Genomic DNA, 15,590 nt, shown 5'->3' with positions numbered 1-15,590 from the left:
AATTAATTTTTTTTATTTTAAAAAATATATTAATATATTTTTAAAATAAAAAAATTAATTAATGAGTTTTATCATATTATAAAAATTAAATTATTAATTTTTGAAAAAACAAATATAGCCTATATTTTATTTTAATGTACAAATGAGGCTACCATATCTCATAACGCAATTATTTGCATTGCAAGAGCGATGAAAGTGAGCAGCTCTTTATTTTTTTGACATGAAAGGAGGAAATTTTTGAAATTATGAAACTTGAAGAATAATTTCTTAATACAAACGGGAATAAAAGATCAGAATTGAAAGCCATCATATTAACGAGTCTCCTGTGCTAGAACACGAGCGGATTCATTCGCTTACCCTTGAACCCATGAAATTGAAACATCCACAAGTTTGGAAAGTAAGGAATAAACATCATATGCAAAAATACTCCAATTCAACCTATCTGATAAATCTACGAACCAAATAGTATCATTAACTAACTTAAAATTTGTCTCCAAAAAAAATATTATGCCATCTTCGTTCATGAAGCCAACGAACAACTTCCTGTATTGCTAGCGTCTCAGCCATTGCAGGAGTAAAAAGTCCATCCAAATAACCTGAAATTGCTGCAATAAAACCACCACCAGCATCTCTAAAGACAGCAGCAAAAATCATGAAATCTGGACCAACACTAGTATAAACATTGCCTTTCAAAAAGTTCGTAGGAGGAGGTTGCCAATCATGGCCAATGTTAACAAGAACAACAACCTCAAAATTTGCAGCAGTCACTCCATCAGAAACTGCAGCAACCTCACGCCTAGAACTTGTAGAAGTTTCAACAACCGTACGCTCAGAAATTCCAGCAGCATCATATCCAGTTCAACTCCAGAAACACTAGAAACGGACCGTCAATCTTTTTATTTTATAATAGAAGTAAAATAGTAGTGTATAGTGAAAATAAATAAATAAATGGTCTAATGAATAAAAAAAAGATATATTTGTGAAAAAAAAAATCATATTTATATTATATTTTTTAAACAATAAAATCAAAACTTTATACTCTCGGTTTGAACACATTAACTAAGACCTCTGAAAATAAGGCCTCTCAAATCCTCAAATCAAAGTGCATGCATAATAAATCAGTTTTAAAATTTTGAATTTTTATTTTTATTTTTTAAAAATTCAAGATACATGTACCTTATTATACTCGATGTCATATTACATCAGCGAAATAACGGATTAAAAATTTTTTAATTTTATATATTTTCTTAGTTCGATCTATATGTAATCATTTAATTCGCTTGATCACATTAAGAATTGGAGAACATTTAATAATATATAAAATTATTTAAATTAAATAATAAATTTAAGTATATACCAAAAATAATTTTATATCTCAGGTATATGGACATTTATTTTTCTTTTCCGGCAGATCTTCATTCTGTAATTTTTTCTTCTTTTTTCTTTGTTCTCTTATTCTTTGCTCCTCTTTGTAAATTTATTTTTCTTCATCCTCTTCTTCTTTTCGAAGGATAGTTTTGGATGAGAGAAAGAAGATCTGTGTATTTCATCTATAGCTCATTAACTTATATATATAAGTGGAGTCTAGCTGACATCAACTTTAACTAATTAGCTAACTGGATAAGTTACATAGCAACTACTAATTCAACTAATCAACAAAACTAAGTTCCTTCACTAACTTGATTATCTTAATACTCCCCTCAAGTTGAACATATATATTACTAATATATATATATTACTAATATTCAACTTGCTCAGGAGATATTTGAACCGTCTTAGATGCAAAGCTTTAGTAAACAGGTCTGCTGCCTGCTGTTTACATATTCTGGTTGGATTATTCCAAGCAACCCCTTTTCTCATATACTTGGTTCTTTCATGCAATATTGGATTTCTTGAAATTTGTATTGCTGACATGCTATCACACAACAACTTGACAGGCTGGGGAATCTCTACATTCAAATCCTTTAGTAACGATATTAACTAAACAACTTCTGAAACAACAGCTGCCATGGATCTGTACTCAGCTTCTGTTGAACTTCTGGAAACTGTGGACTGCTTCTTTGATTTTCAAATAACTAGAGATTGACCCAGAAAGATACAATAACCTGTTAAAACCTTCTAGTTTCAGTACAACTAGCCCAATCACTGTCTGAGTACGCTACTAATTTTAATTCAGAGTTTGCTGCTAGAAATAGACCCTGACCAGGTGCTCCTTTCAGATACTTGAGTACTTTGTAAGCAACATTTAGATGTCCTTGGGAAGGCTTGTCCATGAATTGTGACTACACATGCACACTGAAACTAATATCTGGTCTTGTCAATGTAATATACATTAACTTGTCTCTGTCTGTATATTGTTGGTTCAGGAAGCTCAGTTTTTGTCTTATGCTTTAATTTTATATTTACCTTCATTGGGATTGAGCTTGCTTTGGCACCTAACATTCCATATTCTTCAAGCATTTCTAAGATAAACTTCCTCAAGGAGATTACAACTCCTTTGGCTGACCTAGCAACTTCAAGCCTAGGAAATATTGAAGTGATTCCAGATCTTTCAATTTAAAGTGTGAGCTCAGAGAGGTTTTGAAATGCTCAACTAACTGCTTGTTACTACTCCCAATTATATCTACGTATACCAATACAACAATGAAACCGACTTCAGTGTGCTTAGTGAAGAGTGAATAGTCACTTTTGGATTGGATAAATCCTTCTTGTATCAGCCTATTAGTAAATTTAATGTTCCATTGTCTTGAGGCTTGCTTCAAGCCATATAAGGACTTTTATAGCTTGCATATTAACCTTGACTTGCCTCCATGCTCTCTTTGCACTTGATAGCCCTATGGGATCTCCATGTAAACCTCCTCATTCAGATCTCCATTTAAAAAAGCATTGTTGACATCTAAATTAGATAAATGCCATCCATGAACTATTGCCAGTGCAAGAAAAGTCCTAATAGTAGTATGCTTGGCTACAGGACTGAATGTCTCTTGAAAATCAAAACCATGCCTCTAAGTGTAACCCTTGGCCACTAACCTGGCTTTGTATCTTTCAACTGTGCCTCTAAATAAAACTTGACTTTATAGACCCACTTGCAATCTAGAGCCTTGACCCCAGTAGGTAAGGAGGTGATAACCTAAGTCTTATTGTCCTCTAAGGCATCAAGTTCTTGTTACATGGCTAGCTTCTAGTGATCAAATTGAACAGCCTACGAATAAGTATGAGGTTTAAAAGTAGAGGACACATTAAAAACAAAGGTTCTGTAGGAAGGAGATAATCTATCATAAGAAAGAACTTGCTGAAGTGGGTGTGCAGTGTCCTGCAGTGTTGATTTGTGAATCTGAAATAGGTGCAGGATTTTGATTTACATGTTGATCACTTGAGTAAGTTCATCAACCTCTATACTTGTTCCGTAGAGAGTTGCAAATGAGAAGCAATGTTAGAAGATGAAGTTATACCAGGAGCCTATTTTAGAGATGAAGATGAAACAACATTAGAAATTTGTTGCACAGATGCTGCCTTTGAGAAATTTCCAGAATTACCAACACCTCCCTTTGATCTAGTAAATTTGAAATCCGGTGGAAATCCTATGAGTCTGTAGCACTGAGCCTTCATGTGACCTTGTTTTCCACAGTGAAAGCATACAATGTCATTTTTTTACTTTCTTCACAGCCATAGCAGCAGAATCAGTAAAGGACTGAGTCTGTAACAATAGAGATCTCTGAGTCTCTTCCCTTAGTACCATGTTATACACTTCATCTAGGGATGGGAAAGGCTTCATTGCAATACCTTGTGACCTGAGTCCTTGATACGTCTCATTCATACCCATTTAGGAACTTGAAGACGTGATACTTTTGCAAAATCTCAATAAATTTCAAGAAACATTCAAAATTACATTTTCCACATGAACAACTAGGAAAAGGCCTATAAACTCGCAATTTTTCTCAAATTCCATTCAGTTCAGTAAAATAGGTGTCAACGGACTTGGTACCTTGAGTAATTGTGCAGAGAAAATTCTGTAGATGGCAAATGCGTGATTCGTTGAGCTATGAGAACCTCTGGTTTAATTTGTCCCAAATCTGCTTTGCATCTTCAAGATAAAACACAGTACATGCAATTGAAGGAGAAATCGATCGCAATAACCAAGCAACGATAAGATTATTGCATTTAACCCTCGGCAAATACAAAGGATCTACTGGAGAAGGTTTCGGGATAGTGCCATCAAGAAATCCAAGCTTGTTTCTGATGCAGACTGCAAGCTAAAATGATCTCCTCCAAGAAGGAAAATTACTTGATATCAGTTTCGGAGTGACGATAATAGAACTATGATTCTCGGAGTGGTGAAGGTAGAATGGTGAAGAAGTATCCTCGAGAGGATTGACAGAACGATTGATGGGATTTTCTACAGTAGTAGCTGCAGATGATGTAGCCATTGCTTAGAGTTTGAGGAAAAAAAAAAACTGTCACAGAAATTGGTTAGGATTTCAGAAAAGGGGCTTTGATACCACGTTAGTTTTGGATGAGATAAAGAAGATCCGTGTATTTCATCTGTAGCTCGTTAACTTATTTATACAAGTGGAGTCTAGCTGATGTCAGCCTCAACTAACTAGCTAACTGAATAAGTTACATAGCAACTACTACTTCAACTAATCAACAAAATTAAATATCTTTACTAACTTGAATATCTTGATACAATTCTCATTCTAAAACTTCCAGATCAGTTGAGCATAATTTTTTTTTTTTTTTCTTTTCTCCTCTTTGCAACTTTACTTATGAAGTATAGATTAATTGAGCATAATTTTTTTTTTCTCCTTTCTTTTCTCCACTTTCCATCTTAAAATTTCATAATCAATTAAGTTTCAGAGTTTCAACAACACTGAATCAATCTTGATAAACACTTAAACACTCTTTTATTTTTAAAATCAACTTTCATCTTAAAATTTCTCGGTCAGAATTTCGACAACACTCAATTAATTTTAATAAACACTTAACATTCTTTACTTTTAAAATCAACTTTAATCTTAAATCAACTTTAATTTAACACTGAATTAATCTTAATAAACACTTAACACTGAATTAATCTTAATAAACACTTAACACTCTTTACTTTTGAAATCAACTTACTCTTTACTTTTGATAGATTAAAATTTCTTGATCAGTTAAGCGTCGGAGTTTCGACAACACTGAATCAATCTTTATAAACACTTAACACTAAATCAATCTCGATAGACCTAAACTCCAATTTCAAAATCACATATTGTGGAACATCTTTGATGAAGTAAAAGATGAATATAATCCTCTTAGACCTCTAACTCTCTCTCTCTATTTGGCAGACTCCAATTTTAAAATCACATATCATAGGACACCTATGATATCCTTTGATGAAGTAAAAGAAATATTCTTCCATTGAAACAAAAAGAAATTTTAAATTTATTTGATCTTTGACCAAAAAAAAAAATTAAACTCATTCAAATTATTACCATCTCTTCCTTTCTTATCTTTTCCATTCACTAATATGGAGCAAAATCCATTTAATTAATTATTCATATGAATAGTTTGAATAATGAATATCAAACCATAAACACCATAAACTAACTTAAGACAGTCACATCACACATGTATTATTTTTCAACTCAAATCCGACCAATTTCGATTATACAAACCCTGGAGTACATTGCCACCCCGAACCACCGAGTTCGCGTGGCTGCCAATTATGGTGATGTTCAAATGCCATGAAGTACCCAATCAACTTCACATATAATTGAGAATGACAAATTGAAGCCAACGGCTTATGCACTGACATGCAGCACATTCAAAAAACCAGCTCCTTAAAACCTGTCGCCAGGCAAAAGTTGATATTTCATATTGAAGGTAACCCCTAAGCTTTAGCTATCAGTTTACACTGAAAAACACAAGGTCAAAATCAACTAACAATGAAACACCCTATGTTTCTCACATGTTCACAGACCATCCAAAAGCTCCGTCGGACAGTTCCGAGAAATGAACCACTTTGCTTGCTTATCTTGGAGGTGGCGGAGGCGGTGGAAGCATTTGAGATTTTGCAAATCCAATCCAAGCAACAATGCCAACAGCTAGAATTATCCACCCACCTATGTCATACTTGAGATCACTGCTTTTGTTCTTCTTCTTTGAACCCTGGGAACGGACAAAGTAACACTGATATTAAAACACCAAGTTATAGATGTATCAATGCGAAAGGGTAGCCAAGGATTACAAGAATAGCACGAGGTCATCAAACATGACCAATAATAAGCACATTGAATATGTACTCCGCCAAGCATGCCTGCTCATATCCATATGCATGTTCGAACACAGAAAGGCAGTAAATAAATTCATGGTACTTCAACCATAATAGAAGAGGCATATGCACTGAACCACTAGAGTGAAACATGCAACACCCAACATTTTAAACCATGTTTCAGCCAAAAAGATATTACTATGGACCCCGCCAGATAACAGTGTAACTAAAAAATTGAATAACGATAAAAGGCTCCAGAGATGACAAATTAGTCTCAAAGATGAAAAGAAAATAAAATAAAAAGGTTACCTTAGCACTTGATGAAGTTGAAGGTCCAGAAGCAGGTGCAGCCCCCATAGCCTGTTGAGCTAAACCGTGCTTATGAATCTCCATGTGTAATTCTGGAGCCTAAAGATATGAACAAATTCAATATAATGATCAACTGCACAAAACGTAGTCTGAAACCTAAAAGGTATAGAAAAACAAAGTCTAGATACAGATAATCCATATGAATAAAATTCTCAATCAGTGTACAATTCTCAAAATAATCCACATGCAAAGGCAGATCTGCCTCTACTCTCAATCTCAGATGAGCTAGGAGCGAGATTGACGAGAAAGAAAGGGGCGATAAGCAACAAGGACCAACGCCAATGAGGAATCAAGGTGCAACGCGCAGTGATGACTCCAGGCATTGACGAGCAATGAGGACGGATAGCTCAGATCTAAGCCACAACTCAGGAAATAAAAACAACATTCCTAGAGCCAACATCAAGAAATTAATGAGAAGAGGAAGAAAGAAAGGACTAAGATCATGAAAGGCGAAGAGAAATAATTTCAAGAAGAAGAAAGAAGATCTGAAAGCAAAAGTGCAAGATTGCAGAAGCCTTTGGGAGAATGACTAAACCGAACCCAAAAACCGAAAATTTGAATTAAAAAAAAAACTAAAAAAAACCTAACCAAAAAATGAACTAAATTTTCCAAAAAACTGAAAGACCAACATTTTAAATTGCAGCTGCAAACTTGCAATAAGGCCATTCCAGGGCGTCATAGCCTAAGGGCTAGTTTGGCATAGCTCTTGAGCTACTGCTAAAAGAAAAGCACTGTAAAAATATTAATTAACCACAGGCCATTAAAGTTTGTTTTTTAAGTTGAACTTCAAATGTTTTAGTCACAAATACTCCAAACATGCTAAATAACAATTTCAAACTGCTTTTGCTGGCAACATCTAGAAAGGTGTTTCTCTGAGTAGCAGCTTCTGCTGCTCCAAAATGCAATACCAAATTAACCCAACGAGTTAATAGTTCAGACTGGCACTATCTTCTTCTTCTGTTGGAAAGTAGCAAAATGACTCAAATTCCTATTCTAAATAAATGTTCAACTAAATATACAACAAATCAATCATGTCAACATCTAATAAAGCTATTTTGTGTGGTGGGGGCGGGGAGAGATTATGACATGCTACATTATTAGAAACATGAATCTATTTTCGTTGATATAATTGTAATAAAAATATTCTAAACTAGCTATTAAGTTAAAATATAGATTTTAGTTTCAATAAATGTTTAAAATATGCAATATATCATTCTTAAATATGCATACATACACATACACATATATATAATCTCAATGTCTAAAAAGCCATTAGTAATTTAGTTGGGGAAAAATAATTTTGACATGCTACATTAGCATACACATGAATATATTTTCTCGAATAATATTGTAATGGAATGTTTTTAAATTGGCTATCAAGCTTATTATATTAGTACAACTTTTAACATCTTTTATATGTTACAAATATAATAGACAGAAACAAGTAACCCATCTACCAGCTTGAATGAAAGCCTACTAGGCAAAGGGTTTTGCAAGAATCAAAAGCCCATAGACATAAGAGTTTTTAAAAAATAAAAACAATAATAACAAATAAATAAAACAACAGAATTCCCGCCCCCCCTTCTCTCTTCAAAATAATAACCGTAATAAACGCCCCCTATGGATCTGAAAAGAGGAAGAAAGAAACAAAGGTTATATCTTCCCTCTAGATACTTGCCTAATCCTTCCCCTTTGCTGCCCAAAACATCAATAATGGCCATGCTGGAGTCCATCAGTTATGACAGGCTGATACAACAGAGATTTTGAAAAGTGGAACCAACACAGGCCATACTGTGCTGGTATCTCTGCTTTCAATTATGAGCTGGCTGAAATGTAAAACCCAGCTAAGAACTAACAACATTTCCACAAATTCTAAGGACCTCACTAAGAAATAAATATAATATACAGCCCGTGGAAATAATTCCACTGTTCAATACATCTGTATACAAGTATAGTTACATACATCTGCTGCTGTACAGGCCTCTATTCCTATATCAAGCCCATTAGCATGGGGCAAAATGCAGATGAAGTTGCAGCTATGTCTTATGTGTTACAACATGTTCCCAATATACAATGAGAGTTGGTAATTTGACATTTTAGTGCATCAAGATTAACAATAAAATAGAATCAATGATATGAACTGCATTTTGTAACAGTGAACAAAGTAGAACCAACAGTCAGGTATATGTAAAGCGTACGAGTGTAACCAATTAACCATAGCATCTCCAGATGACCATGGAAACAATACTGATCTTTTCTCGTTGCAACATAAACCTCAGAATGACAAACAAAAGAAGCCGCTATTGCAATAAAATGGAATCAATGATACAAACTGCATTTTGTAATGGTGAACAATGTATACCCAACAGTCAGGTATATGTACAACGCATGAGTATAACCAATTAACCATAGCATCCCCAGATGACCATGGAAACAATATTGATCTTTTCTCATTGCAACATAACCTCAGAATGACAAACAAAAGAAGCTGCTTACTCTAAATTTTCAAGTCAAGAGAATTTTCAACCTAGATTTCCTTGAAGTGTTCATATTTAATTGTACAATCTGTAAATCAACTAACTAAAAAGATTTAATCAAAAAATTAGATTCTCTTTTTCTAACAAACAAACAATGAAGTACCTTAGCAGTCACTTCTAAGGACTTGCGATATATTTCATTCTCTGGATCCTACAAGAAAGCAAAACTGTTTTCATCATGCACCAAATTGTTTAAAAAATATAAATAAACACACAACCTATAAACACCATAGACTCATTGAGCTTTCACGAGAAGAATACCTCATCAACAGCTTGCTGAAAGAAGACAGATGCTTTTTCAAAAGACTCCTTAGCCTCATCCTGATCAGGGGTTAAAAATGCAAAAGAAGTATGAGCATTTCCTAGGCACCAAAGAGTTTCATGTTTCTTTGGCTGAACCACCAATGCTTCCTCCAGCTTTGATATGCCATCTGTATAATTAACCAATCAATCAATCAACCCAAAAATGAAAAATTTACCACTCCACAACCATTTGACAGACAAACAATTATGCTTCAAAGCTATTAGCAAAGAAACTAGCTTAAATTCAACACCTACTTTGAAATAATCCCTTTTTTTTAATTTGTGGGCAATTTCCTACCATGAATCTACTTCAGACTTCATATTAGTGAGTGCAAAATTGTGGGAACTCCATTTGTTTCATAGAAAATAACTTACATATGAAATATATTTTCAAGGAAATTATCTTCAAGAAAATAGCATATTTTCCATTGTTTCATTGCAATTTTAGGAAATCAAGAGTGTTAATAACTTCGTATACAGGAAGTGTTGCAGTTCTAATAAAATTCACATATAAAAATGACTACTTTTTTAGATAAACTCGTTTCCTTAAAAATGACATAATTTTCCCTCTGACCAAAAACATATTTTCTATTAACGCATTTCTTGAGTGCCCCAAACAACACAAAATGCAAAACATGTTCTCCACAGAAACAAAAAGAGCCTCTGCTAGCTGCCACTCTGATTTAAATTATTTCATTCCATTTTCAATCATGAACAACAAAACTAATTCCTTAAGCACCGAACCTAGTATCATTTTTTTGGAATCTGGAACATTCTGAAATTGAGACAACTCCAGCAGAGCACCTCCCCACCTCGTTAGATTCTGTCGAAAAATCATTATTAAAAGAAAATAAATACATAAATTTCATGTCGCACTAAAAACCAACAATTACAAAACCAAACAATAATTGCAAGAGAATAATTCCATTAAACTCAAATTATTCGATGTCACAAAATAACCATTCGCCGAACCTTTGTTTCTCCATTTGTCACTAATAAACAAATTAACATCGAAGATAAAAAAAAAATACATTCAATAATAGCAAGCTATCACAACAATGAAGAAGAAATGAACCTCCGCATCGAGAGGGTCCTTAACGTAGGTAGCCTCGGCGGTCTTGCGAGCGTGCTCGAAGAAGAGTATCCTATCGAATTCACTCTGCATGTCCATGATCTCTGTGATTTCTAGGGTGTTTTTATTGGAAGAGAGAATGATCACCAAGCTCTTTTCACTGTATATCTAGGGACCGGGGCTGCTCTATAAGCTTCCTGCGGGAGACCCGGTGAGCTCAAGGCGGTTTTACTAGCTTCCCGTTCTTGATAGCAGAAGAGTGATGGGTCTTCTACGCGCGTTCATTTCTCGTGGGGTACACCGCCTGACATTATTACGTGGTGGCTTTAGGGTTCGTGACCTTTTTGCAACGTGTCGTTGTCCACGCCTTTGTATTTTTTTCCCTCATTTTTCCACACGACGATGCTTGAGGCGTTTTAGGCCGGAAATCCACGGGCCTGGACCGGGATTGGTCTTAACTCTGACCCCGAAATGCACCTTTAAAAAGCCTACGTTGGTCCGAAGCGTTGCAGTAATCAGTTTTGGGAACACAGGCAGTATTTGGATTAAAGAGGTTTGGGGTAGGCCGATACAGATTTCATAATCAACCATTAATTTAAATTCATTTGATAAAATTATTGAAGAATTGTTGTGTGGAGCTTTATTTTTTGTGCCTTTCATGCCTCGGCTGTTTGAGGCCTTGCTACGAAGAGATAGAGGATGCCAGATCAGGCAAATGGTGACCTTGCTGCTAATGGATCACTTTTAGTTTGTTCAGGAAATGGACGACACTGGAGATGGCATTTTAGATCCAGCTTCTAGGTCTCTTCCGGGTTATTTCCGGGTCTGAGATTAGGATTTTTGTTGTGGGGCTTTTTAGGCAATTTGGGCTTTAGGCTTGATAATTGCAATACCATACCTTGTTTTGAGTTTGTTTTTAGACCTAATAATGCTCTAGACTCTGGCCTCCTATCTAATAATGAACTCTCCTTTGGCAAAAATAATAATAATAATAATACTAAGTGTCATTGGAGTTTGTGTGATGAATATATATGTAAACAGGTAATTTGAATTTTCATTTGAAAATAATAAATAATTATTGAAAGATTATGTTAAAAAATTAAATAAAATTATATTAATAAATTTATTTTTTAACTATAACATAAAAAATAGATAATTTTTTAAAACATATGAATATAGAAAGATACAACAAAAATTATTAAACGAAAAGAGCAATATATGTTAAATTATTATATTCAATTAGAATTATTGTATTCGTAAATATTTTATATGATATAAAATAAAATAAAGATATTTATATAAAATTAATTATTTTTTATAAAATAAAATTTGTAGTTAGTTATATTTTTTCACATTTCACTCATTTATTTTTAAATTATATTTATCTATTCATTTAATTTTTATTAATTTATTATATTATGTAGAATTATCGGTATTACATAATATTTTCACAAGTGGTTCCATAAAATGAAAAAAAAAATTCTGACCATTTTCTTGTGAATTAACAAGTTATTGCGACCCTCTATTTTTAGTAATTTTCATCTGTAGTCTATTAATTTTAATTGTATTCGTAATTTAATCACTTAACTTTAATTCATTTTTTAAAAATTATTCAACTTTCATTTGATTGCTATGAAAGTATCTTTTACCTGTTGTTGTAGCAGCTAATCACATATTTTTGTTTGATAAACTCAGATTTAAATACCCATTTTTTATTTAAAAAATTTCAATAAAAAAATTTAAATATTTATAATGAAGAAAACTCTAAAGTTGAGTAGAATGAAAAAGTAAAAGTTTATCAAAACCAGCACCATCACCGAAAATAAATTTAGCAAGTAAAATAATAAATTTAACTTCTATTTATTTTACAAAAAATATTTTTATATTTTTTAATATTTGATGTATTAAAAATTTAAGTAGAATGAAAAAAAGTAAAAATTTATCAAAATCAGCACATCACTGAGAATAATTTTGGCAGGCTGTAACCTTCTTGGAACTTGTCCGAGTGCCACATAGACGCAATGCTTAAATGCGTCTGTGACATAATTGTCACATTCATAATTCTTGGAGATGTGCAACATCTCGCTGAAGAAGATGTTACCGTAAAAATTGTATAAGGAGTTGCTCGAAAGGCATAAAATGATAGATTTAAACTCAGTTTATTTACAAAAAATATTTTTTACTGTTTTTTAATATTTAATGTATTAAAATTTTAATTAATAAAAAATATTTTTCTGATTAAAAAATTAAATAATCTTAAAAAATAACTTTTTTTAAATAAAAAATAATTTTACATATATTAAAAATTTTATATATAAATTTATTAATATATTTTATTTTTAAAATTAAAAATAAGTAAAAAATAAATTATTTTATTAAAAATATTTTTCATAAAAAATACCTTTTAAATATAAATTATTTTCGGCGAACCAACAAAACTCTAAAACTTTAAAGCTAAAATTGAGACTTTAATGGGTAAACTCAAATAGACAATTGACTAATTTTATAAGAAAGGTTAAATGATTTTATTATTAAAATTTTTAAATGTAATTTACTCAATAAATTAGGTGAGAATTTATTCGGAGAGCCAAATCAAAATTAAACTTCATTTACACACAGCTGAACCGATGGTGGGAGAGAATAACCCTTAGTTAGGTGAGAATTTGAAGTGGCCATGCATCTACATTAATGCCCATGATTTCATCAGCTTGCTCAATTGCTATTTATAATTTTGCATATAATATTATTTATTATCTTATATAATTTAATAACTGTTTAATTCAATAATTGAACACCAACTTTTGATATTTTAATTCACAACTGTTGATGTATTTATTTTTTTTTTTCGACATCCAACTATATCTGATTTGCTGTTTATAAAAAAATAATTTTTCAAAATTTATGATTATCCCTGGGAGAGCATAAATCGGTCTGAATTGAAAAATTGAACCGAATCGATTAATTTCGGTTTAATGGTTTGGTTAATCGAAAAGTTCGGTTCGGTTCGATTAGTATTTTTCAATTTATTCGGTTTTCAGTTCGGTTCGGTTTAAATGTGTTAAATAACTGAAAAATTGAAAAATCGATTTTATACATAGAAATACGGATTTTATATATATTTTTAAATTTTATATAGATTTTTATGAATTTTTTAAGTATTATTATTATTATTATGTATTCAAACAATATTTATTAAATTATTTTATTGAAATTAAAAGCAGAAAATTAAAAAAAATTACAGATTTCGGTTTGAATAGAATCGAACTGAACCGATTTTTATCGATTCAGTTCGGTTATATTATTATAATCGATTTTTTCGGTTCGGTTCAGTTCGAAACAGCCCTAATTATCGCCCCCTAACAGTATAATTATATTTCTAAAAATAGTCTTTTAATTGTTTATGTTGTTTTCTCTATTGTATGTGCATGATAATTCAAGATCCAAGATTGAAGTTTGGTTTTTTCTACTTTATTTATCTATTTCTCCACTTTCGCCGTTATCATCTACTATCTATGATTGATACTTAGACTGTTTAAATGCACAGAGCTTTTATATTTGTTAAACGATTTTTTTTATTTATTTATTTAAAAAAATACAATCTCTATTTTTTTAATTTTTTACCTTTAAATTAATTATGCAATATTAGCTAAATTCGGTTAATATTATCGACTCGATTTAGTTATTTTTTATATTTATAATTTAAATTAAAAGTAAATTCATAAGCTCAAATATATATTCTGAATAGGTTATTTTTTAAAAATATTATCTCTAAGTTCATACTTTATTTTCGATTCAGAGACAGATCCAAATAAACTGTTACAAACTTAACAATAATTTTTTAAATTGTACTCTCAATAATGTTGTATTATGAATTGAAGTTAAATTTTATAATTAAAAATACAATATGAGGTTGGTGTTGATTTAATTTTTTAATAATAATATTTACACAAAATATAAGATTTGATTATCGCTGGATTTTTAATATTCGAATCGCAGTTAAATTCAAGGTGGAAACTCATACCGTAATTTCATTAAAATCTAAGTCATCTTTTGCTCAAATTAGCTTTAATGCAAATGATGTTGCAGTTAAAAGAAAAAAAAACTTAGATCTTCATGTTATAAAATGAAAGAAATTAAAAGTTAGAAAAACGATCACGTTTCATTCTCCTAAAAGAAGAGGGTCACATTTTCATGAAAGGTGCATAAGAAATAGAACAAAAGGGTGTGATGATGTTGATCTCACACCATTTCTATTACATTCCAACCAATCTTCTCACCAACTCCAACTTTGTATTGAAAATTCATAAAAAGATACGCTTTCATGTGAAGATGATTACAAATTTAACTCAAAGAAAAAGATTGAAGTCAATGTCCTTGGCCTGTGAGACATAACATTAAAAATAACAGCCACCTTAATCTTTTATGTTTTTGTTTTGTTAAGGAAAGATTTTGATTTGCTAAGGAAAGATTTTGATTTGCTAAAACCATGGGCTACTTTTAAATGGTACAATGGACATGGACACCGCAGCTTTACTTGTAAGAAAATGATTTGCCAGCTAAATTTTACAAGTAACTACTTGTAGCAGTTGAAATGGTCAAGCATCTCTCTTACACACATAGAGCATTTGGTTGTTTTAGTCCTAACTAAATAATATAAAATAAATATATCATATATAATTTTTTTTATAATTCAAAATCATATAATAAAAGATATATTTATATTCCATTAACATTATTATTAAGTTAATAATTCAAAATCATATAATAAAAGACTGCCAGAAAATGAAAAAAATTATCGGTGCTTCATATTAATAAAACTCTAGGAATATTCGAATTTCCTCATTTGAAAACTTTTATGTATTTTTTATTGCATTATTTTCTATGATATTCTTATTATTTTGTGGATAATAAATTTATGGTTTCAAAATTTTATAATGGTTAATCAACTGTGGGAAGGTAAACTGTTTATACAAAAATCAATTTATTATGGACTATTTTGAGAATAATAAATTTATGGTTTCAAAATTTTATAATAGTTAATTAATTTTTAGAAGGT

At 31.5% G+C, this 15,590-nt stretch overlaps 1 protein-coding gene across 1 annotated transcript; it reads right to left on the bottom strand.

The window, feature by feature from the left end:
• Positions 1–5,769: 5,769 nt before the first annotated feature.
• Positions 5,770–10,836, bottom strand: LOC110600829 (mitochondrial import receptor subunit TOM20). Its single transcript, XM_021737720.2, has 6 exons — positions 10,538–10,836; positions 10,207–10,285; positions 9,421–9,590; positions 9,263–9,310; positions 6,563–6,661; positions 5,770–6,150 (listed from the first exon to the last, which is right to left on the bottom strand). Exons 1-6 carry the CDS (start codon positions 10,631–10,633, stop codon positions 6,013–6,015), a joined length of 630 nt encoding a protein of 209 aa, XP_021593412.1. The 5' UTR covers positions 10,634–10,836; the 3' UTR covers positions 5,770–6,012.
• Positions 10,837–15,590: the final 4,754 nt, after the last annotated feature.

This window comes from Manihot esculenta, chromosome 15, assembly GCF_001659605.2.
Source record: "Manihot esculenta cultivar AM560-2 chromosome 15, M.esculenta_v8, whole genome shotgun sequence".
NCBI classification, from domain to species: domain Eukaryota; kingdom Viridiplantae; phylum Streptophyta; class Magnoliopsida; order Malpighiales; family Euphorbiaceae; genus Manihot; species Manihot esculenta.
Note: the sequence above shows the minus strand (reverse complement) of the source record. Positions and strands in the feature narration are given on the sequence as shown.